Source organism: Hemicordylus capensis, chromosome 1 (genome assembly GCF_027244095.1).
Source record: "Hemicordylus capensis ecotype Gifberg chromosome 1, rHemCap1.1.pri, whole genome shotgun sequence".
Classification (NCBI taxonomy): domain Eukaryota; kingdom Metazoa; phylum Chordata; class Lepidosauria; order Squamata; family Cordylidae; genus Hemicordylus; species Hemicordylus capensis.
Window position 1 is genome coordinate 413,210,465 of NC_069657.1, and position 25,776 is coordinate 413,236,240.

General features: G+C 40.5%; 1 protein-coding gene across 8 annotated transcripts in view; it reads right to left on the minus strand.

Annotated features, from left to right (window-relative positions):
- Positions 1-25,776, minus strand: part of MARK1 (microtubule affinity regulating kinase 1) — a 112,976-nt gene that overhangs the window by 30,262 nt on the left and 56,938 nt on the right. For 7 of the 8 annotated variants that reach the window (XM_053308770.1, XM_053308802.1, XM_053308784.1 and 4 more), the window contains exons 2-11: positions 25,049-25,252; positions 23,502-23,555; positions 16,651-16,699; positions 13,741-13,806; positions 11,534-11,604; positions 10,777-10,833; positions 9,376-9,612; positions 9,168-9,287; positions 3,532-3,631; positions 1,718-1,830 (exon numbers count right to left, since the gene is read on the minus strand). In XM_053308770.1, coding sequence (XP_053164745.1) covers positions 1,718-1,830; positions 3,532-3,631; positions 9,168-9,287; positions 9,376-9,612; positions 10,777-10,833; positions 11,534-11,604; positions 13,741-13,806; positions 16,651-16,699; positions 23,502-23,555; positions 25,049-25,252 — 1,071 coding nt within the window. Of the gene's footprint in view, positions 1-1,717; positions 1,831-3,531; positions 3,632-9,167; positions 9,288-9,375; positions 9,613-10,776; positions 10,834-11,533; positions 11,605-13,740; positions 13,807-14,246; positions 14,367-16,650; positions 16,700-23,501; positions 23,556-25,048; positions 25,253-25,776 lie in introns of those variants that run through there. The other variant, XM_053308813.1, reaches the window with a different exon arrangement.

Below are 25,776 nucleotides of genomic sequence, written 5' to 3' on the forward strand. Positions count from 1 at the left end.
ACACCTAGAGGTAGATAATGGAATGAAGTCTGCAAAAAGCCTCCTGATTTCCATTTTAGGATTGTTATAAACTGCAAGCCATGGGCCTTATAGATTTCCTCCTCCCTTCAACCTTGCTTAGCATCCAGTTCAAAGAAGAGCTGCAGGAAACTCAAAACCTTGCCCGCTACTCTGTATCTAATACTAATACTCTGTATTAGGATCAGGATCAGGATTAGGATCAGGATCTGTATTAGTTGATCCTAATACTCTGTATTAGGATCAACTAAAGTATTGTCATATCTTGACTTTTGAACAACAAACAAACCCATCTTCTGCTCAAAACACTGGCAATCACTATAATTATTCAAATAGCTATTTTAAGACAACTCACTTAAAGGGGATTTCTAATATCCTAAGAGACTGAAGTAAACCTCAAGGTAATATTTGCTACCACATTAACTCTAATCTTGGACTTCAATCTGGCTCTGTAGTCACCTTAGTGTCAAACTACACATTACATGCAGTTCGTTATTTCTTTCCTCTAATGGGGTCCTTCCTCTTCACCAAAAAGGAAAATAGAGAAAGAAAGAAAAAGAAAAAAGAAAGCATCTTCAGAGCTTGCCATCCACAACAGAGGTACAGGGGGCAGCAGGAAGGAATGCCTCACCCTTTCTCCAAACTGCTTTCCTGTCTCTTCTCCCCCATGAGAAGAACAAGTTTAAATGACAAACAGTACAGCCAAGAAGATATTAAATCACCACTCTTGCTCATTCTAGGCAAACCTGCCTGAGCTGATCCTCTTTACGGAACATGCCAGTTGCTCTCCTGAGATCAACAGTCTGTGCAGAGGAAAAACATATTTCTGTCCGTTTCCTCAATCCACACAAAAAGGGAGGGGGGAAATGCTTCTTGCCCCAAGATGAGCTGAACATCCACAGGATGCGCCAAGATGAGCTGAACATCCACAGGATCCAAAAGATCCATGTCCATATCCTTCAGCTCCACTAGCTTTCCATTGTTGAGGAAAGTCTCTAAAGAAAGGAGGATGCTATTAATTTAGCATAAATAAAGAACATATATGCCACATACTTATTGACAGAGTGGATTTTAATGTTTTTGCTATATCCACAATGGCTGTACAGGCTAGCTAGTAGGATGTGATATTTCTGGGATATTTCTTAAGTTCTAACAGAACTTAATGCTGACCCTTAATCTCTCTTTTTGAATACACAAAGCAAAACAAGCGGAAGACTTGCAGCAGGGATTGCATGTTGTTTTATGTATTTGCTCAGGCCGAATGTACACATACAATAGAATGAGGGTGCACAATGAGCTGCACTGTTTCAGATGGCAGGTGAAGAGATAATTATTGAATGCTCTTCTATTTCACTTCACACACCCACACTACAGAAGTTGGGCAAGAATCTCTCCCTGCCATCCAGTTTTCTTCAAGTAATGAGCTCTTGGGGAGTGCTTTAAAAAATGGTTTCCCCACCTGCAATCTAAAATGGTATAGTCCACTCTACCACCTCATTCTGCTGCATGTGTCAACCCAGGCTTAAGCCATTTATGAAGCCATGCTAGGAAAATAACTGAGAAATATAAACTCACACATCCAGCATCTCATGAAGTACTGTACACTCATTTGTTGTTCTCTACAGTATGATCAATCAGCAAGGATTAAGTACAAAATCATTTCAAAACCAGCAGTTAAAAATAAGCAATTAAAAATTACCTCAGGTGCTTTTCTGCCTAGGAGCAGGTAAGTAGCCATTACTTCATCATATTTTTGGTTTACTAAAGAGTCATGAATTTCATCTCTTGCAAAACCCATAGTTACCATTATATCTAAAAACACAACACAATACAACTCAATTTATTCTTGACAAGACAAATCTAAAGCATGACAGATAATACACCATAAACATCAAGATTTAATTGTTTTTGTCCCCAGGAGTGCAACACACACACCACAGACAGTGTTGTATTTCAGATCTGGTCACGCAGGTGGATTTTTCAAGAAAAATATAAATGAGTAGGAGAAAGTAGGAATCAAGCACAGTGAACTCGCAAATCTTTCCTGAAAAAGATATTGATGGAGCCGCTCTGGGAAGAACAGAAGGTTCCAAGAGCCCTCCTTGGCATCTCCAAGATATGACTGAGAGACATTCTTCCCTGCAACCTTGGAGACCCCACTGCCAGTCTGTGTAGACAATACTGAGCTAGATGGACCAATGGTCTCACTCGGTATATGGCAGCTTCCTATATAATTTGATCATGTTCCTCTGCTACTAGTACCAAACATATATGTCATGCCAAGAAGGGCCTCTAGCCTAAATCTATGTAGAATTAAGATCTGCATAAAGGTAGCAAAGAAGGAAATTAGGGGAGAGAGAGATTGACAATGGGTTGGTTCACATGTAATGTTCTGATCCTCCAAACCACAGTCCTCTAGATGAGAGGGAGTAAATGAGTCGATGGCATATCCCCAGTCTAGAGGATTGAGAATATGCCATCAACTCATTTACTCCCACCCACCCACTTTCAGCTAGTCACTTCCTGTTTAACACAAACCTTCGTTTGTCATTACATCTGAAGGGCAAGTACTGATTCAAACCAACTTCAAACTGTGATTTGGAAGGCAAGTGCAAAACATAGCTTGCTAGTGTGCACAAGGAGAAGAAGGAGAATGTAAGCTGTAGTAAGCTCTTGCTCCTCCAAACTATGGTTTGGAGGATCCTAACACTGTATGTGAAGCAGTCCCAATGGTTAGCGGGGATGGGGAGAAGGGTCACTGGAAGAACAGGTAAAATGAGATTAACAATTCAGGAAGAGGTTCCGTAGAAATTGTTCAAAAATACTTATATGGAAGAAAAACCTAGCACATGGGAAACAACCTGAAGAACCAATGAAATACTCTGTCAAAATACTTAACTGAATCAGGACTCTACAGCAGGGATCATCAACAGGGATTCCCAGATGATGTTGACTACAACTCCCATAATTCCCAGCCAAACGCTATTGCAGTGGAGGAGGATGGGAGTTGTAGTCAACATCATCTGGGAATCCCTGTTGCAGGGAAGACAGCTCTACAGTACTCTTCATGTAAGTGATTATGAATCGAATTGGCTATGGAGGAAAAGTGCCTACAATAAGAATATAGGCCTATATTCTGCGCAGTGAAATGCACATCCAAGAAGAATGTTGGCTTGCTGCTTATACAGCACTCACCAGTCTGTCGGTACTTCTAGTGATAGCAGGAGAGGCTCCGTGTGACATTGTGTGGTATAACCACTGTGTGGTATAACCACTGTGTGGTATAACTGCAGGGTGCTACTCCCATTGGGAATGATGGTGAGCAGGGTGCTGCAGTGATTACACACAGTGCCATTCACATGGAGGCCCCCGCCATTGCACTGATGGGTCAATGAGTGCCACGGAAGCAGCAAGCTCGCATGTCTCTCAGATGCACAGCTCACTATGCAGTATGTAAACCATAGACTGGTGGAGATCTCAGGATGAAAGGAATCATGATACAAAAACCCCTACCTATTCTTTTGGTGTCATTAAAGTCTGGTTCAGGCTCAGTGTATGGCTTTAATTCTTCCTCTTCATGACCAACGTTCATCCATCGGTCCTTCATTATTTGCTAGAAAATAAAATCAAGAGAGGAAGACCCAGTTATTTTGTTGGTGGATTCAATGCCCACTAAGTGGAGAAATCTGCACATATATTTACATACTGCCTCTCAATCAGGATTTGAGACAGCTTTTTTTTAAAAAAAAAACCACTCATTCACTCAATCTAATAGCGAAACAAAGCTGCAGGAGAAAAGACAAATAAAAACTGTTTTAACCAGTTCTAAAAACAGTTTATCAAACAAATGGCCAAAGGGTATTAAAGGCATTCAAAGCTAAGTTTATTCTGCTAGTACGCAGAAGCCATAAAAAAGGATGCTAGGAAACTGGACTGGGGGTGGAAAACAAAAAACAAAATGACCAAGACGGCCTTGGGCCTATGATGATGGATGGCACTCCAAGCAGGGCCTCTGAAGAAAATCTCAAGAATTGTACAAGTAGGCAGTCCTTTAGAAGTCGTGGTCACAAGTTGTTTGGGGCTGTACAGGTTAAAGCCAGCACCTTGAGTTGTGCCCAGGAACAAACTGGTAGCCAGTGAAGTTCTGACATATATTATCTCCTCTCAGTACCAATTAACAGCTTCATCACTGTATTATGAACCAACTGGTTTCAAAATAGTCTTCAAAAGTAGGCCCAAGAGTGCATTGCAGTAATCCAATCTGGATGTTGAGAGGATGTGGATAAATGTGGCCAGATCCCGTTTTCCAACAGCCACAGCTGGGGAACCAGCTGAAGTTGATTGGAAACATATACCTTCCATGATCAAAATTAAATCAGAACTTTCAATCCAGTGTGCTAAAGTACCTCTTAGTTACAATCATTAGCAGCAGCCATATATGGTATACAGAACAGTACATCATATATGGTGTACATAGCTAACCAACAAGCCAATGGTCCAAGTTTCACAGTTTGTCTGTTTTAGATAATTAGTTCTCTCAGTTGAAAACAAATATATTTTTCTTCTAACACAAGTATAACAATAAAAGTATAGGTCGCAGATAAAGACCTTTAAATTCAGGTACTGGCCGTCTACTATTAAAAATTACATTAGATTGGATTACACAAATGGATGAACAGATTCTGCCCATATAGATAAAAGGTTGAACCAAAGTTAAGATTAATCGGCAACACAAACATTTGTTTGTTTGTATCTTTTCACACTGGATCAATAAAGAGATGAAAGAAACACAATGTCCTTCCTCTCCTTAAAGGAAACACATTGTAAGTCAACAATAGACAGGAAATAATCATATAATGGCCGTATCAACTTATTTGATTTTCATTTACATGAATTGTTAATGAGGACTTTAAAAGATGCTACAGTGCCTCAAATATAAGCTTTCCTTTGTAGTTTTATAAATGGGTAAAGGAGGCTGCTATCTTCTGACTACAGGAAATAAACAGAAATTTTGATAAATGATTTTCTCACTTCAGGGGGTCACAATGTTGTTCTGCACTGGTGGATACAGCCCATATTGCAAAAGGAATATTACTACACTAGCACCACTGTCTTTCCATTAGCCAAAAGAATAACATGTTGTGGCACCTTGCACCCATCAGTTACTGCTACCTTTGAGCACAACAACTGCAATAATAAATTTCTCGCTCCAGTACTAAACCTCCTGTAGTTGACCAACATGTCTAATTTTTAGGAATTAATTTTCCTGGTTTAGAATAGCAGCAAGAGGTTGATATAAGCTCCAATTAAGTATTTTTTAAAGCAAGGGCAGGTTCCTCAAGTATAATGAACATCAGATGAAACATTATTGAATATTCTGTGTCCAAAGTAGATTCTCAATAAAAGTTAAATGTATCATCATTCAACTTAAGACAAAATTGTACTATCAAATATAGTTTGAATTCTGAAACACAAAGAAGCCGAACCTAATAAAACAGACCTAAATTTGACTTTAAGAAGAAAGAAAGAAATGTGGGCATGTTTAATGACCCACCTACCCCCACCCAATGATTCTGCCCATACAGTCCTATGTAGCAATAGTTTTTTTTTAAGTGTAGTTTTAAAATTCAGGCTTCAAGAGAACAAAAACCTTTCCAACTGGTATGCTGACAAAATCAATCTGGGACACTCTGGTTGAGGCCACATTTTAATGTTTTCATGTTCACTTTCAATGTACAAAGCAAAAATTATGCCAAGCATGGTTAACTGTACTATTTCCCAGGAACACATGGATTAAGCCTACTATAGTGCAGCCTGATCCACTTCAGCTGTGCAACAGTTGCTGCTGAATACAAATAGCTTCCTGCTGCAACAAGGGTATGATGCAAACCAGAACTGTGCAAAATGTTTCCAAGGAGCAAAAACCAAGACACTGATATCTCAACTGTAATGATCACAGAATTTCCAAAGAAAAATAAAACTGAACACTCTGGTGCTATTTTAGATAACAGGTGTCAATCAATATCATGATTTAGGAAGATGAGACAGTTGAACCAGCATTTTCAAACCACTTATATAGAGGGTAGAGTGCTCTGTGATAACACTACACATCATTATTGAAAAGCATTTTTGCAATGGCCCCCACAGACAATTGCCTAGTGTTTCATTAGAAGACAGGCAGAGCCTCTCTCTTCTATAGCAGTGAACACAATGTTCTGGCAGCAACCCAGTTTTCAACCAACAAAACCAAATGCATGTAAGGTTGTTAATACAACTCTTCTGAAACAGCAGGGAACTGTCCTGGGCACTGTGTGAAGTTCCTAAACGCACCTAGGAGGGTTACTAATATAAATGGCCACGTTTAAAAAGCTGGAAGTCAAGACTACCATCTGCAAACATGAGTGAAAAGTCAATGTAGGGAATCTAAAGGCTTTTAAAGAAAAGTTATTATGGAGCACTGAAGACTTCAAGAAACTTCATCAATTCATCAGGTTTTGTGTGACATATAACCTGCACTATATATGCAACATGCTGGAGAGATCAAATTTCAAAGTCTAGATACTTTGAGACTGTAGGCCGGTGGGCAGGGGAATTGTTGAATTTCGTTATATTGCACAATGACTTTTTAAAGCAACTGAAATACATATTATTATATACCATTCCAAATTAGAACTATAAAAAACCACTATATTCTGCAAGCTGTATATGTCATACAGGTTAAGTGCATATACTGGTGTATTTTGCATAAAGCATCCTGGTGCAGCAAATTATGGAGAGGGGCAGAGCAGCAGATATGGTACTGAAATCTTACTGTCTGACCCCATTAGCAAGCCTGCTCAGCCCCCAACCTGGCTTCTGAGATTTTTCCAAGAATTGCCCACACCACTAAGGTCTCTCCACACAGGCTAGAAATTTGCTTAAATCTCTCATCCTGACATTCTCAGTAAGCTGAAATGGGTTTCCACTACCGATTTCTGCCCTTGCATTATGCAGTTAGATAATACAGCAGGATAATGCAGCCCTGAATATAAACATTCCATGACTAGGCAGCTGCATCCTTTGGACTCACTGATTTCAAAGTTTGTAAATATGAATATTAACATAATCCTTGATTTAACCTCTTATTATCCTAAATATTCCATCCTATAGACTGGAGCCTAAGAATGAGTGTACACATCAGTGAAGCAGAAACTATTCATACCCGTATCTAGACAAAGAATTACTCGGCACACAGTCACAGCTGATCAGGGGATATTTCCTAGCTAGTGCTCAAGTTATCTATGTCATAAAGTGATTAAATGAGATTAATTTGGTGGAACACCATCTCCAGCTGCAAACGCAGGCCTATGAAGATGAAAGAAAGGTCAGTGATGACTAATACACATTGTACTTCTAGAATCATTTTATCATCTGCTGTACTTTTACTGGGTATTAACAAGCAGTAAATCTTTCTTGGATGCCTAGCTCAGAAACCAAGATAACTGGGTTCTTCTACTTGCTGGAATTGCTACTCAACTAACATATCTTAGTAAAACAAAGCCCATCAACTCTCATGCCAAATGGCAAGTAAGTTCTCATACAGAAACAGAAATGATTTCTTTCAAAAACACATTTCAGCTGACCTAACAAGAAAAACAAGCAATTAAAAAGATTACTTATGAACCTTCGGTTTTGAGGAGAGCTAACTCATCTTACACAAACACACCCCTCTACGCCTGTTAAATTTCACAAAACGGACAAGTGCCCTAACACCAAATAATTTTTAGCAAAAGCATGATAATATCTCACTTTAAAAAGGTAAACGAATAGTCAGGAGAGACAACAAATGGCTGCATAAAAACAAAAAGCATTCTGTTGCTTGAGATTCTAAAGAAACCTTTTTATTTTGTACACAAAATAATGAATACATGTAAAGATTGTATATGTATTTGTAATTTTAGGTTTTTTAGCATGGTTTTTGCTTTTCTGGCTTTGCACCAGCCCTAAAAATCTATTTGTTTCATCATATGTGGCTTCTTCAGATTGGTATAATGTTAGATCCTTGGAACCACAATTCTAAATTTAGGAAGTCACAAGATTAATGATATCTTGTCTTAGTTGAAAGCGGCATAAATGTGTATGTGAATGAAACACTACTTAAAAAAATAATGTTTTAGGTCCCCGTCCCCCGTCCCCCCCGTGGTGCACACATGCTGCAGCAGATACTGCCTTAGAGACATTTACATATGATACTCATTTGCAGAGAAAGAGGTGATCATTCCTCTTCAAAGATGGTAAGCAAAAGGAAAAAAAGAGGGTAAAAGTACCACCAAGAAGACAAAATTTGAGATGGGACCCTCAGATGCCTCGGTGTTATCTTTAATAGGTCTAACTTGTTTCAGAAACAAACCTTTTATCACACAGGAACTACTAAAGATAACAATGAGGCACCTGAAGGTCCCCGCTTGGCCCAAGTAATCAAGAGCATCTTAAAAGTAGATCAAAATGTTGATCAATTAGTATTTTTGCATAGTCCCCGCCCAGAATAACTGGCTGCACCTGCCTAGAGCCTGCATCTCAGAAATATCCTGTTAAATTTTTATACTGCCTTTCATTAAAATAATCTCAAGGCATTTTACAAAACATTCAACAATATAAAACCATAAAAACTACACAATAAGAATTAAAATGGAATATAAAAATACGTATCTAATTAGAAGTTTAAAAAAACATGTACAATATAACCATAAGATACAAAGCAGCAACAAAGTTCTCATTTAAATGCCTGGGTAAAAAGCCAAGATTTTACTTGCTTTCTAAAAACTGTGATGGAGACTGGGGACTGATGGCCCACTGGGAGAGCATTCCAAAGTCTGGGGGCAATGACTGAGAAGGCCCTGCCCCATGTACACGACAGGTGCGCGCACATACACACACACACACACAAAACCAAAACAAAAAACCCCTGCATGTATGATAAATACACATCAGAATGCAAACCAAGTTGTACAGTGTTTCATTCAAAAAAGCAATATATCTTCCATATGAGAATTTATATGAAGCAGTGTCCAGTTGTACGTTTAGGACTAAAGTACCAGGAAAAAGAGATATAGAGTAGCATGCAGGGGGAGGGAGGGAGAGAGAATGGGGGAAAATATCAAATGACTTACTTCCAAGCTCCCTCTCTTGATTGGATTCAGTACAAGTAGCTTTTTCAGTAGATTTTCACAGTCGGTGGACATATAGAATGGTATCCGGTACTTGCCCCGTAATACCCGCTCTCTCAATTCCTTTAGAAAAAACCAACAAAGAAGAAGATAGACTATTGACACCAAAAATTTGAGGACTATACTTTGCTATTTCAAATATCAACTGTACCTTTAAATTCTGACCATCAAACGGCAATGATCCACTGACTAGCGTGTAAAGAATGACTCCCAGGCTCCAGACATCCACTTCTGGACCATCATATTTCTTTCCCTGAAAGAGTTCAGGGGCAGCATATGGAGGGCTTCCACAAAAAGTGTCCAGTTTGTTGCCAATAGTAAATTCATTGCTAAAACCAAAATCTGCAATTTTAATGTTCATGTCTCCATCAAGAAGAAGGTTTTCTGCCTAAAGGGTAAACAGAAAATAGAGCTCTTAAAAAGATAAACACTAACATATAAACAGTTCACCACATTTTCATTATGAGAACTATTTAGTTTCAGGCTCAATAGAGGCTTTTCCTTTTGAAAACAATTTTTTTCCTGGGCTTTCAGGGAATGTTGAGATAAAAAGCTAAATAAAAGTAACACAAGGGTGCTCTGTTTAGGAATTTAAACACCACAGGCCACATAAAAATTCATCTTGTGATTTCTATATGAAATAGAATCAGTGTTAATTGCACCTTCTTTAATTATAACATTCTGTCTTTGCACCATAAAATCATAGTCAGTTCCAAAGGCTTGCTTCCCTTATTTAGTGTTAAAAATGGTTGCTCTTCTAACATTAGATTTTCTAGCATTACTCAGTCTAATTGTGCCTCAGACACAAAACATTTTTCCAACGGGTACCTTATGACAACATCCATCTCCAAAGGGTCATATGGGTAGGTTCACGGTCAAAAGCAGACTAGTGAACGGCTTTAGAAGGAAGGACTAAGAGCTTGAAGTAGATTGAAGTGCATGATAGCAAAGCCATGCAGATACTTATACATTTTGATGGAAGAGAAAAATGAATCTGGCAACAACTTTTCAGAATCTACTGAAGAGGAGAGGCACAGTAGGACAAAGGACCAGGAAGGCAGATGTTATAGAAGTCTCAAAGAGAGATGAGAAAAATCATGGGAAAGGCTTTTGCAGCAGAAACACATGGAAAGAACAGGGTAGATTTTGCAGAGTTAGAAGAAGAAAATACTCTTTTAGTTGCATATTTATTTACAGAGAAACAGTTGTTTTGAGAAGCTACTTATACCAACACTCACTCTCACAAGCTTGGTGATCAAGACAGGGCCATAAATGGTACTTTCAATTCAGATATTGCCTGAAGAATACACTATATTCTACATGCCAAAATGACACAAAAGCCAGAAGGGGAGGGAGGAGCAAACTGCAGGCAAAACACTTCAAAGTTGTGGGCAAGATTAGAGATTTAGACCCTAAACCAGAGGCAGTTAAATGCAACTAAGCAATAAGTGTGATTGAAACACATTTGGAAAATATGCAATTAGCACTGAGCTGTTCTTTCAAATTTAATAATTCTTGTTCCAGTAATACTTCAATTCTTGACTGAACATACCTTGAGATCACGATGAACAATACACTTTTGATGACAGTACTGCACAGCAGACACAATCTGAAATATCACCATCATTAATGAGAATGTGCATACACACCAAGCAGCAGAAAAATTACTTAGTATTTATATTACATTTCAGAACATTATCTTGTTGTAATCCTTCCACCAGCCCTGGAAGGTAGATCATATGCTCCAGTTGACTTTGGGCATGCCACCACAAACTGCCTTAGAAATGAGTCAATGCTAGTATGCCAAAAGCCAAATCTGGCATGTAGCAACAAGTGCACAAGACTGGCTCCCCCTAAGTAGAATGGATGAAGCCATCACAGGACAGGCTTTTATTGCAACTGCCATATGGCAAAATGGTTGTTGAAATAGGCCCTGATTGGAAAACGTGGGACACAATCAAGGAGACCATCCCTTCTCTTTTTAAAGCTCTTCATTGAGCTTTTCTATTATTATTTCATGGAAATAATCCAGCACATTTTGTTAATTACATGCACCTAAAATTCATAATGTGCTTCCAATGATCCCCTTGGTGCCGGACAGGTTGCATAACCTCCAAGAATATAGGATTACATACTCATTTTTTAAAATGCATTGAGTTTTTAGAAATCTGAGTAAATTACAATACAAAATTGCAATACAAGATAGCCTTTTGCTTGTTCCACAACACCAAACATATTTTTAGTTGAAGGCACAGGGTTTTGTGCTTCCTATATACCACCAATGCTTCTAGTGAACACTTATTTCATACCTGTCTAAATTTTGCACGAGCCTCTTTCTCTTTCATTCTTCCATGTGCAACCAAGTAATCAAACACTTCTCCTAAAGCAAAAAAAGAATTATAGTGTACATGATTCATCAGAGATAATGGACAAGTACCTGGGCATTTATCTATTAATTTCATGAAAATTTTAAAATTAGAGAAATATTTAAAAACAGTAGCAGGTTCCTTAAAGACATATTAGACATTTGCTGTACCAGCACACTGTCTACAGAAGCTCCTTCTGTGAGCACACGAGTTCACCACAACAAGATTTGTGGTCATTTGTCATGCCCACTATGATATTTAGGATAAAATATCTGAGTAATTGAAAATTGGTATTCAGATTCAGTAGCATTGCTAACTGCTGCTGGATAGAAAGGTACCATAAACTTTATCAATAAGCGGAATAAATACTTCTGTAACTTTTCTGAGTTACCTAGTTGAGTAATTCAGTCCTGCTGATTCTAATTTATTCCTGTCTAAATGAACACTCAGGAATTATTAAGTGCTTCTACAGGGAAAGTCACCTGTGTCTGTGCTTCAAAAAGAAACATGACAAAAATTACTAGCCCACAAGATGTTTTTTGCTAGCTTGCCTGTGAACATGTGTAAATCATTTCAAACACACCAATAGCTGAAAGGAAAAACAAAATAGTTCTCTATCCAAGAGTTCTCCTCCTCCAACCCTGGTTACTGGAGGAACACATTCAGAACTGTGTGTTGATCAACAATTTGGTTCCTCCTCTGACATAACAGAGAGACTTCCACTTCCCTTGGCATCAACAATTCCAAGTTCTAGCACTGGATAAGAGTGTCAAGTCGGCGTCAACTCCTGGTGGCCAGAAGGGGTAACCATTGCCATGTTCCACACAGTATGAGATTATACCTTTCAGCATCTTCCTATATCACTGCTGCCCGATATAGGTGTTTCCCACAGTCTGGGAAACATACCAGTGGGTATTTGAACCAGCAATCTCTTGCCTTCTAGGCAAGTTACTTCCCCACTGTGCCATTAGGTGGTTGAATAAGTGGGGAATAAGGAGGACAAGAGTGTACTCATAATTAGTTGTGTTCTTCCCTACCTGGGCTCCCCTGGTCCAGAGCTTCTTTTCAGTTAAGAAATTCTACACCAAACCAATTAAGCTTAATTGCTTTGATTAGGTTAAGCTGACAGCCCACTAAACTGAAGTGCCAGATGAAATGTAGGCCTAGTTCTCGAAAAGCAGCCACTGAGGCGGTAAACCTGTGTCTGTACTATTTCAGATTGCCAACAAATTGCTATTTGGACTATTGAACTATTTCAAATTGCCTTATCAATCCCCAGCAAAGCATCATTCCAGTGGCTGTTGCTGGTGTCTATCTTATGTTTCTCTTTTAAAACTCTGAGCCCTTTGAGGGGAGGGAGCCATTTTATTTATTTATATCTATGTAAACCGCTTTGGGAACTTTTGTTGAAAAGTGGTATATAAGTATTTGTTGTATTCGTAACAGGGCTACTAATGAGGAAATGCTCCCGCATGAAAGACATTCTTAAACACAGAAAACATGGACAGTAGGCTAGCCTAGAACTTTCTTCCCTCACAATTCTATATGCACAGAACTACTGCGTATAGAGGAACGTTAAAGCATGCAGGGTCCCAACTGGAGTACAAATTCAGACACACGTTTACCAACTCATTTGCTGTTTCAGAGAACTTTGCTATCCAATTTAAAAACATAGGAAGCTGCCTTGTACCGAATCAGACCATTGGTCCATCTAGCTCAGTATTGTCTACACAAAGTTGCGGCAGCTTCTCCATGGTTGCAAGCTGTCTCTCTCAGCCCCATCTTGGAGATGCCAGCAAGGGAATTGGAACCACCTTCATGTAAGTCTACTGATGCTCATCCCAGAGCAGCTCCATCCCCCAAGGGGAATATCTTCCAGTGCCCACACATGTAGTCTCTCATTCATATGCAACCAGGGCAGATCTTGCTTAGCAAAGGGGACAAGTCATGCTTGTTACCACAAGACCAGCTCTTCTCAAACAAACAGATCCTAAAACAGCCAAGGAAGAAAGGAAGCCTATGTTTTTCATTCTTGCACACAGTATCCATGGTGGAGGCTGTGCACCATGTAAGTAGAGAAGAAAAAGTACACCACAGTTTTGAGATGTTATGCCACATTTACCTCTGCCTTCAAATTCCAACATACTTACCTCCACTAGCATATTCCATTATTAAATATAATGTTTTCTCTGTTTCAATAACTTCAAATAATTTAACTGAAAGATAAAAGAATGACAGTAAATGACCTTAACTTAAGCAGTAAAGCAAAATTAAAAAATAAATCCAAGTATGTTATATCTTAAACTGATGCACCTTAACCATGTCAGTAATAAATGCAAATCCATGCTCAAGTCAAAGTTATCTACACAGGAAATTCTTAAAAGCAAAAACCACCCACTTCTCTGCTAGAATACTAGACCAGGTTAGAAATACTGCAGATTTCAGTCCAAGTGAAAACTTAATTTAAATGCCAGGGGAGACAGCAGAACTCTTAAGAACCAGGAGGACATCACCCATCCAGTTCATTTTGAAAATTATTCCTGTCACTGAAAAGTTAACATAAGCCAACAAGAGCTAAGCATGTTGGAAAAGCAGCACACTCAGCTGAAAGAGGGTGGGGGGAAAGGGCAGACCCTGTATGCAGCAATGTCTATACCTTGTATGCAACAAGCCCTCTGGCCGATTCAGCAACAATAACTGTCTCTGGAACAAAACTGTTCTGCCTTCCTCAGCCAGAAGAATTGTCATCACAAAGTAGGGCTCTAAAGGTAGGGGAAACTAAAGCAGAAAGGGAAAGTTACACACTGTGTAAGCCTGCTTCTTGCTCACAGGTCTCAATTGTTCACAACAAAGTGGTTCCAATGAACTAAAATCAATCCTGAAAATCCATTTTGTTAGATTAGTATCATGTTTTCTGTTCAACACAATTACCATAAATTAAGTACTTACTGAATGAAGTCAAACAGCTAAACAAAGCTTGATACCACAAGGTAAGTATTCATTTTAAGGGAATCCCTAAAATAGTTTTTGTACTGATAATGGCTGATATCCAGACTGTAGCACTTGGCCCTCCCTTACCCTAAAAAAGTGAACCAGAAGTGAAACCTGTCTTGACTGACAGACAGTGACCTCTAGGAATCAGCCACTAAGCACATGGTGGGCGGGAGCTTGAAGGCCTTGCAGCAGGAAGAGAAGGGGTTCTTAGTTGGAGTCTGGCAGAGTGTTCAACAGGATGAGTAGCCATGGAGGTGGCTACTGAAAAGGATGGCAGATCCTTGAGAGATAGGATTGCAGGATACTTGAAGCTCATCATGTGAGAAGTGAGTCTCCAAGGAAAATAGGATTTGGTCTAGGGAACAGTTGGCTAGTTCGTACATGTCAGAAACATATTTTCCTTTTTGTGCTTTGCAAATCCTTGCAACTGTTTTTTCTGTAATGTAACTAAGCCAAGGAAAATGAACCAGCGCCCCTTTCCAACTATGGCATTGCAGAAGTCTCTGTAGACTCTCAAAGGTGCTTTTTGTATTTTCTTAATTTTTGGTTCTTTGCAACTGGGGAAACACGATTTTTAAAGTGTGCCACCCCAATATCATCTGAGGGTGCTTTCTGAAGTATTCTTGTAGTTACTGAGTGTTCCTTTTCCTATAACTAAAAGCTGAGGAAGCCTCAGACTGAAGCAGTCTGTAGTATTTTGAATAAACTATTCTCTTTTTGCTCTTTGTACTTTACCTGTCTCTGAGTGGATTTGTAACTCAGGAAAAAGTGGTTTTTACTTTGGTGCAAACACGTCTCGAGTTTGATTGCTCGGCAACTCACTCTACCAAGTGTGCTCATCACATGTAGGCTGTACGTGGAAGGGTTTTTGGATTTTTCTCTTAGAAAAGGGAAGGAGTCTCCCTGGACATTCACCCAAATCTGGGGGCGGGCAAATGCTTTAATAATTAGAGTGTGGCAGCAGCGAATCAGCTATTGAGGAAGCAGTTTAAGTTTTAAAAAGGAACAGCCTTTGTTGAGCAAACATGGAGGAAATTATTCAGCATTTTTCTTCCCCGTGGACTTCCACGGGGGACTTGCTTTGAGACAAAAGCTGGGCTTAAATCCACTACACAGACTAACATTGAATGGGCACTATGGGGGAGAGGCAATTTTCACTGAAGGATCTGTTACAGTAGAACATAATGGCTGATGTCCAGATGAATGCACTGGTGCTGTATGGGTAGGGTTAAGGTCTCAATTTTAGGAGCTGTTTTACTGTTTTTAAAGTAATCGATCCTGGATGCTTGTATACTGTTTTAATGTGTATTATTATCAGTTACTATTTGTATATATTAGTTCTATCTGTTATTCTGATTTTTATATCTCTTGGCTAGCCAACGGCTGTAATAAAAATTGATTGATTGTATGGGGAGGGGTGATTTTTGCCACTCTTCCCTTCCCTCTGAAGCCCACTGTGGCTGCCCCCAAAATGTTTTAATGCACCCTCTGGGATGTAATTTAGAGGCACAGTGGGCCTCAGAGGGAAGGGAAGGGGAGATTGGCAAAAATAACTTCTCCCCATATTGCATTAGTGCATTCATCTGGAAGCCAGCCATGATGTTCTACAATAACAGACCCTTCATGACAGGCTGGAAACCCAATTTGAAGGCTAACTGGCCCTTCAGAAACTAAAGAAATATGCAAGTTAGATCCCCTACTGCTCATCACATTCTTCTCCTTACATTTTTCCAATTAACTAGGTTATTTCCTAGAGCACAGGTAGATTATTACTAGAACATTTCCTTGGCACTCCAGCTGTTGTTGAACTACAACTCCCATCATTCCCAGCCACAATTATGGGGCTGTCCTACTCATGTCCTAGAGAAAACACTTGTATTTCGGAAAACTGAGTGTCACAGAAATAAGAGGAAAATTCACTAAAATGAGAAGGGTTAGATATACACTGGAGACTACATCACACACATATAAAAAATGACAGGTTAGATCCACAGCTAAAAACAAACAAACTAACAAACCAAGGCAATATTTAATATGCAACTCAGCAGAAAATGCAAAATTCCTACCAATATTAGGATGATTCAATATCTTCATTATTCGTACTTCTCGGAACAACTGTGAAGACAAGAAAACGATTTTACTTATGATAACTTTGGTGGTGCAGCGGGGAAATGTTTGACTAACAAGCAGAAGGTTGCCGGTTCAAATCCCCACTGGTACACCTCTATCAGGCAGCAGCGATATAGGAAGATGCTGAAAGGCATAATCTCATACTGCACGGGAGGAGGCAATGGTGAACCCCTACTGTACTCTACCAAAGAAAACCACAGGGCTCTGTGGGCGCCAGGAGTCAAAATTGACTTGGCAGCACACTTTACCTTTACCTAACTTTGATATAGGTATATCCTTATTAAGAACCTGTGTCTGTTCACCATGGAGGCAGGAGCACAATGGCTTCTGGAAGCAAGTACCTTCTATTCCAGGCAAGTCTTCTCCAAAGAGCCTGCCTCCTGGTGGACAGAAAAAGAGGGCACCCTAGTGTCTGAAGCATTAAAGAAAAACAGGCAGGGAGAAGAATATTATAGGAGATGGTAGAACAATTAGATAAACTTTCTATCAGATGTCCGCTTGGATATCAAACACCTTCTGCAGTGGTAAGACAACAATAAATTGCTCTAATTATTTTCGATTATTTATTTATTTATTCTATTTCTATACTGCCCTTCCAAAAATGGCTCAGGGCTCTTTACACTGAGAAATAACAAACAAATAAGATGGAACCCTGTCCCCGAGGGGCTCACAATCTAAAAAGAAACATAAAATAGACACCAGCAACAGTCACTGGAGGTACTGTGCTGGTGGTGGATAGGGCCAGTTACTCTCCCCCTGCTAAATAAAGAGAATCACCACATTAAAAGGTGCCTCTTTGCCAAGTTAGCAGGGGTTAATGTATTACGTATTAATGTATTATTAAGCAGGGGATTATGTATTATGTATTCATCAGGAGTCCACAAATATTCCATTCAATTTTGTAAGCTTATGTATTCATCAGGGGTCCACAGATTTTGGCTCAGTGCACTGACCAAAAGCCATTACTTACTAGCTAAACACATTACTTGTTCCGATTCCCCACTCCGCCCCCCCCCCCCCATTTTGTGCCATATGCAGTGTACTTGGGAAATTGTACTGTTGTACTCTTGGGCAAGCACCACACCCTGTCCGGCACCTTGACCAATGAATGCAAATGGAGAGTCCAATCCCACTCAGAAACCCCCACAAAAATACTGTTAGCAGGATACTGCCTTGTTGTTTGGCAGAACCTGCTGTGAGAAATGTGACAACGAAACACACAATTGGGAATTTTATATGCATCTAAAAAACCACAGAGGTACTGCTAGTCAAATGGATTTGATGAAACAAGTTGTGCACAAGGGTGGAAAGGGCAGTTGCAGCGGCTGCTATCCCCGTCACAGGAAGAGAAAGGGTCTCAGTCCTTTGCTGCTGCCTCCTGCGTGCTCTCTCTGCCTGGCACATTGCTGAGGTGCTCTAAAGTGATGGCAGCAACAGTAGCAGCATCAAACCCCTGTTGACAGGGAGCACGGAGGGGAGTATCGAATAGAGCAAGGGCTCGATATTGCCACCTGAAATGCTTCTGAGTGCCCCTCGCATTGCTACTCCAATTCAGACTAGCAGTGCAAGTACCACTCAAAGTAATTTCATGTGCCCCTTTTGTCATGCATGCCATAGGCTGCTGACCCCTGATCTAGGCCCTCGAGAGCAGCAGCTGCTGCCAACAGCTCTTTCTCCCCATTTCCATTCTCGCCTCTGCCCAAATTTCCCCTCATGTTTTTTCTAAAGCTACCCCTTCCATCTCCTGCTGTTGTCAAGATAGGGTAAGGCCCCTCCTTCTCTAAGTTTCACAATTGGGCTCCCTCTGTCCTAAGTCCCTCCTCCTTGGCTCGCTCTCATCACAGCATCCTGCATGCTCCTGTGGTGTTCTTTGCCTCCCCAGCTGATATACGGAGGCAAGGAGGGACTCTCAGCAGCACACTGCAAAAGAGAACAGGTTATGGGGGGGACCAATCAGAGAAGGGAGCCAGGCAAAAATATTTACTTGCTGCTGACAAAGTTTGTGCCTTTATCAAAGGCTTTGAAGGTAGCCAATGCATCACTAATTTTTTAAAAGGAGATCCAAGAGGGAGTCAAGAAATCACGGGTCCATTAGCCTAATGTCAATCCTGGGTAAACTGGTAGAAAGCATTTAAGTATTGAGAAGAAGCTTATTTAAGCGAGAATTGATTTGGCTTCTGCAAAGAGAAGTTCTGCCTTACCAGGTTTCTTGAATTCTTGGAGATTGTCAACAAACATGTGGATAGTGGTAAATCAGTAGACATTATACTTTTGAACTTCCCCAAAACTTCTGCAAGTTCCTAACCCAAGGCTTCTAAACAAACATTGCAGTTGTAGAACAAATATTAATATACTGCTTTTCAACAAAAGTTTCCAAAGCGGTTTACATAGAGAAATAAATAAATAAATAGATAGATAAGATAAGATCCCGAAAGGGCTCACAATCTAAAAAGAAACACAAGATAGACACCAGCAACAGTCACTGGAGGTACTGTGCTGGGGGTGATTTGGGCCAGTTACTCTCCCCCTGCTAAATAAAGAGAATCACCACATTAAAAAAGATGAGTCCTCGTATGGACTGGGAACTGTTTCAAGTCATGGAAGCAGAGAGGAAAAGTAAATGGACAGTTCTAACAATGGATCGAGTGGAGTCTCCTAAGTAATTGTTCTGGAAACATTACAATTTAATTTGTTTTTGTTTATAAGGGATGTGGAGTCAGAGTGAGTCATATAGTCATGTTTGTGGATGACACCAAGTAATTCAGGATGGTGGTAACCCATATAGGATGTAAAAAGCCTCAACAGCAACAAAACGGCAAATGAGATATAGGCCCCAAATCTGAGCATATTAAGATAAACAGTGCTGTTTTCACAAAGATCTAACACTCTAAGGTCCTTTTAAGATTTGATAATGGAGGCACCAAATAGGAGAAGATACTGTAGTAGATTCCATTTGGTCAACTTAAACCAATATTTTAGAATTGGGATAAACTAATGTACCCCAACACTATCTGCCCACACAAATACAAATCTCACAACACAGATATGCTGTTTAATAGCACAGCAGGATGTAACTAAGGGAAGGTTCTTCATATTATAAATGCTGTGGGTAATCAACAGAGAATGGCTAGTATTTTCTCTTCTTGTGAACTTACAAGATGCATCTGGCAAGTTTGGGAGAAAACACACACACACACACACACACACACACACACACTGCTGATAATTTCTTAAGGTCTTTCCAACTTCTCAGACTGGTGACTGAGTATACATATGAACAGAACACAAAGAGGTTGAAATAATTTTTTTATTTCTCAGGAACAGTAAAATGACCATTTCTCATTAAATATTTAAATGCATAGCATTTTTTAAAAGTAAGCAGCACCCAAATATTTAAAGAATGACTACCAATATGCTGTGGTTCAAGAGCTGCATGCAACTGACTTTAACAACAATCTTTAACAACTACACTGTAACTGGCAAATCCTTGCCGGCTAGCCAAGGAAACCAGGCTGCTAACCTATGCGCTGCTGGCAGCAATAGGTGGCCAACAAATAGCTAAAGGTTTTATTTCAGAGAAAGCAAGCATCAGTAGCACCCCAGGAGGGCCTGTCAGTACACAAAGAAGTATTTACTGGAGAATGGGGGAGGGTGAACTGACTGAAGTTGAATCCAGACAAGCATGATATTAGAGCTACTTTGGAGGCTACTTAAAAATGCATGTGTGTGATGGCTGCCCAACACAGCAAGCCATTTGGATGCAGCAGTGGACCACATGGGTGAGTGCTCACTGCATGGTGGGACTTCACACAGTCAAATACGGCCAGGGCTGCAGAAATCCACTAGTCTACTCGTCTGTGACGAGTGAAAAATGATGCCTGACAAGTGAAAATAGTCCTGGTGAGCAATGTACCAACATAGATGCTGACAAGTAAAATATTTTGTCTGGCTGATGAACTGAGCCAACATTTCTTCGCCACTGCATGTGGCTGTGAGATGTTTGGTGATAAACCACTCATCAAGGCAGTACACGTGAACAGCTGAGAGCACAGACCAGCCACTGCATGGCAACTGTTTCAAGCAAAGTTGTAAGGAAAACCCCTCTTGGTTACGTCTGGCCTTGGCTTCTGTTACTCACTCTCCTCGCAGTGATGCTGAATCAGAAGAGTCTTCAGATCAGTAGCACATTGTTTTAACACAAACATTTTCTGTATAAACAAGACTGTGTCACTGCAGAACCATTTTCATTGAATATGTTGGGGTCACTGCAGAGCCAGACTGGAAAAATCACAATTAGCACAGAAAGTCTTCAGTCACAGGCAAAGCCCCACATTTCAGGTAAGTCCCTCATCGAAGTAACTTACAAACATTTTTAAAAATATGACAGACCCAGCTATAGGGTAAAATTATATTCGTAATGAAAATTAGAATTAAATTAAGTTACTAAAAGCCTTCTGGAGCAACATCATACAACAGCAGTCAGGGACAGATAGAGGGAGACGAACTGTAAAAACCCTGCTCTGATATAGTTCTCTATAAAATTGCACCAGGATTAGCTCCACTGCCTCCAGGCTTTTATGTAGTGAGCAGCCTCATATGAGAAGGTAAGTTCCCTCAGAGACACAGAGTCCTGTTGGTTTCGGGCTGTCGGTCATTGTTACCAGCACCATAATTGATTCCAGAAGCTAACAGGCAGTCAGGTCAATTAAATAAGTAGGGACACAGGAAGGTGCCTTATACCGAATCAGACCCTTGGTCCATCTAGCTTAGAATCTACACTGACTGGCAGCGGCTCTCCAAGGTTTCAAGCAGGAGTCTCTCCCAGCCCTAACCTGGCGATGCCAGGGAGTAAACCTGGGGCTTTCTGCATGCAAGCTTGTAGATGCTCTTCTACTGAGCTCTTCCCCTAAAGACAGGGCTGAACAACTTCAGCCCTTCTGCAGATGTTGGACTACAACTCCCATAATCCCCAACTACCGGTCACTGTGGCTGGGGATGATGGGAGTTCTAGTCCAAAAACAGCTGGAGGGTGGAAGTTGTGCAGCTCTGCCCTAAGGGAAATATCTTACAGCGCTCATGTGTAGTTACCCACCCAAATGCAAACCAAGTCAGACCCTGGTTAACAAAGGAGCAAGTCACACTCGTTACTGCAATACCAGCTCTTATTCCCAAAGTACAAGTCTTGCATATTCCGGCGATCCTGCTCTTTTAAAAAGATTGGCAGAAGTATTGAACACCATTTCTGAAAATTTCTCACAGAACAGACTCGTGAGATGTGCATGATAGGAAATGATGCTCCAAGATAGGAGAGCAAGGATGCTGGTCATTCATTCATTCGAAACACTTGATATACCGCCCACTCTGAAGAGTCTGGGCGGTGTTGAAAATTAGGTAAACTACAAGGTAAAAGCCTGGCGAAAGAGAAAAGTCTTCAATAGACTTCATTTAATCCACTCTGTCCAGAAAAGACTAGCCTGTTAACTGTAGGTGGTTTGAAAAGACAAAGAAACACATTCCTGGTCACCAGCCCAGTATTGGGGGGGAAAAGCAAGGCAGAGTTCAGGAGTACCTCCAAGCTCTGGGTGTGATGAACCAGTGATAGATGCATTCCCAGCACTCCCACAAACAATTAATGTATGCTCAAAACAGACAGCACTGATTTGGGATGGGGGTGTTCCCTTCAAGTATTTTTACAGGCATGCTAAGCAGCCAGTTATCACTGAATCCAACCAAAGGAGCCTTACCTGGAAGGTGCAAGGAATAGATTAGTAATAGCATACAGGTAGCTCAAGCAAGCAGGGCAAATCACCAGCAACAGGTAATTTTGGTCCAACTACAACTTCTACAAGCAACCTAGGAATGGTTCTTAGGCTCTCTCAGCACAGACAGCAAACTGTAAATCGAATCCACAGAATACTATGAGAATACTTGTAACGGTAAAGTGTGCCGTCGACTCAGTGTCAACTCCTGGAGATCACAGAGCCTTGTGGTAGAATACAGGAGGAGTTTACCATTGCCACCTCCTGTGCAGTATGAGATTATGCCTTTCGGCATCTTCCTATATCACTGCTGCCCAATATAGGCATTTCCCATAGTCTGGGAAACATACCAATGGGGATTTGAACCAGCAACCTCTGGCTTGCTAATCAAGTCATTTCCCCACTGTGCCATTAGGTGTCTTGCATGCTATCCAGTCAATCTCCATATTAGCGTCACTCCTGTGGTACCTGTAACCACACATTTTCCCACCTCAGGCCACTCCACTGAACTTTACTGGTAGTGTTGCAATCTAGGAACAGAGGTCATGTTCCAATACACCCCATAAAAGAATGCAGATCAAGCAACTCCTGCCCTCCACTCTCACCTTACACCTGGGGTTGATATATTGCCCCGCTTTCAACTTAAGCTATGACTCAGAAAAACTATTTTAGCAATAGCACTAGCAATAGCATTTACATTTATATACCGCTTTATAGCCGGAGCTCTCTACACGGTTTACAATGATTTAGCATATTGCCCCCCAACATTCTGGGTACTCATTTTACCGACCTCGGAAGGATGGAAGGCTGAGTCAACCTTGAGCCCCTGGTCAGGATCGAACTTGTAACCTTCTGGTTACAGGGCGGCAGTTTTACCACTGCACCACCAGGGCTTTAGTGTAATTTAGTCATCCTGTCAAGGCAAAAAGAATAGGATTCCCATGTAGAGAAACAATCTGACTTTTATTCTTGAATTACATGAGCCAGATTGCTAAAATACCAAGACTCTTTACACAGTAAATTCTTACCTTTTGCAGACTGGTAGGATTCAGCTGAGTTTTGTCTATTATTTTCACAGCAACCTAAGAAAAGGAGGGAATGAAGTCACTGAACTCTCTGAAAAGCTTACCTTTTTAGGTGAAAAGTGTGTTCTAGACATTGTTAGAGTTTACGATTTTCCTGAGTTTATAATATTAAGGGATTAGACGTTTATTTTCAGACAGTAGAGCACAAGCAAATAGCATGACAATAGCAAAGAAACTAAGTTAGTTTGACACTAACCATTCTAACAAAGCAATACATCTATGCACATGTTTAGTTGGCTTCACTGGGTCAGGCTGGATCATATTCTTCTGAAGTAGCAAATCTGAGCACAGTAATATAGTCTATTGCACTGCACACACTATATTGTCAATATGTCCATCTGCATTGGATATTCTTAGAGCAATTCATTCCATCCACTTTGTCCAATAAAATCTATTTAAAGAAGTCTCTCAAAGCTGGCAGTGTCAGTAATCTGCACTCACTTTTGTACTCCAGCCAGCAGAAGGGAAAATGCACCACTTCTTAAAGACACAGTTGATAGGCTAAATGGCAGGTTCCCTTTTCTACCTTTAATTTGAGGTTCTAGCATTTGAGGAAGGTGGAATGAGGCTTTAAAAAAAAATTCACAGAAAAATTTACATTTCTATTAAAATGGATGGAGTTTTCAGAGAAATTCTCAAGGCAAAAAATAAACCTTGTCTCTACCCAAATGTGAGGGTTTTTTAACCTTTAGATAAGGGTATGTGGCAGGTAATGGTATCCAAACAAGAACCTGGTTTGGATCTGCTACTAATCCCCTATAAAGTGTGGGGAGGGGTGATTTAAAGCATGGTCTGGGTGGATATGGAGGGAGATTTGAACCTCTTCCCCTTTTCCATGATTCCTTCCTGTCCCAATTAAAGCCTTTTTATCCTGGTGAGGATTACTTGTGGTCTTGGGACCCAAGCAAAACAGCAAAAATAAAAGCTCTTCCGGGCGAACAGTATGGGGGGAATTCTATCTCTCGCAGGCAACGGCTGGTGGGTCTGTACAGCGTAAGTATGGAGCATCATGCAAGCCTGCCTGGCGGAGAGACCCACCAGCTGCTGCGTGCCCACCTGCCTGCTCCATTCAGCTCACCTCCCACCCCCCAGCAGCGCTATTGGTAGTGAAGGTGGCAAATATCAGGGCAGCAGCACAGCTCTGAGGAGGCCCCCCAAATCTTTTGGAGGCACCCTGAGACAGGAAGAGTGGTGGGGCAGCAGCAGGTACCTTTAGAATTTTTTTAAAGGGGGCCTCGTGGTGGTGGTAGTGGGGGGCCTCCGAAGCCCTTCAGGCCCAGGTTTATTTTGGACCTAGGTGTGCCACTGCCTCCATCCTTGCCACTTCATAGAGATTTAGTAGCAAAGCCAATTCTACCACCACTACATCTAGTTTGGCTGTAACAAAAGCCTGTTACATTCAATGTAATTCAATAAGCATGTTTACTGCACACAGCCAAATGAAAATACAACACAGGATATTGTTCACAAACAAAAAACAAACAACTTACCTCTCTACCAGTAAGAACATGTCTAGCCAACTTCACTTTGGCAAAATTTCCTTTTCCTATTGTTTTTAGTAGGCGGTAATTCCCAATGTGAGGATGGTCTTCATTGGTAGAGGTGATTGAATTTCTACAACGGGGTATGTTTTGTCTGCTACTTGACTTTGGGGGCTGGACATGGGGCTCGGTGTATCCATCAACAGAAGTATGCTGTAAGATTTAAAAAACCAAATTATAATGCCAGTCTATACAAGATGAGTCATAAAACAATTGTACAATACTTAAATGGAAATAAAACCACCCTCCTCACAGGGTAGCTTTTGAGGACGTACAAATAAGGACAAAAAGTACTTTGCAAATTTAAAAATGTTCCATGCATAATAGTGTTCAGTATTTTTGTTTTGTCAGCGGTGCTTCCTGTCTGCTTTCATAATTAACCTACATTTCAAATGATAGCAGGGCTGAACAGTATGTTCAAATCAAGGAAAGCCAATAGAATAATTTTCCTCATTAATCTCTCTCTTTACTAAAATTTAACACCTTTGTACTTGCCATTTCAGCTGGCATTGAGCCAACTTCTTCACTTCACTTAACAATATTCCACAAGCCTTTTTTCCTGAGAAGTCTGGAAATTGGCTCAGGGAGATAAAGAAACATTGGTCTTACCTGTTAAGGGTTCTTTTTTGCAGGATCTGAGGTCATCCTAAACAATGGGGTGTGCACCAATCATGCCT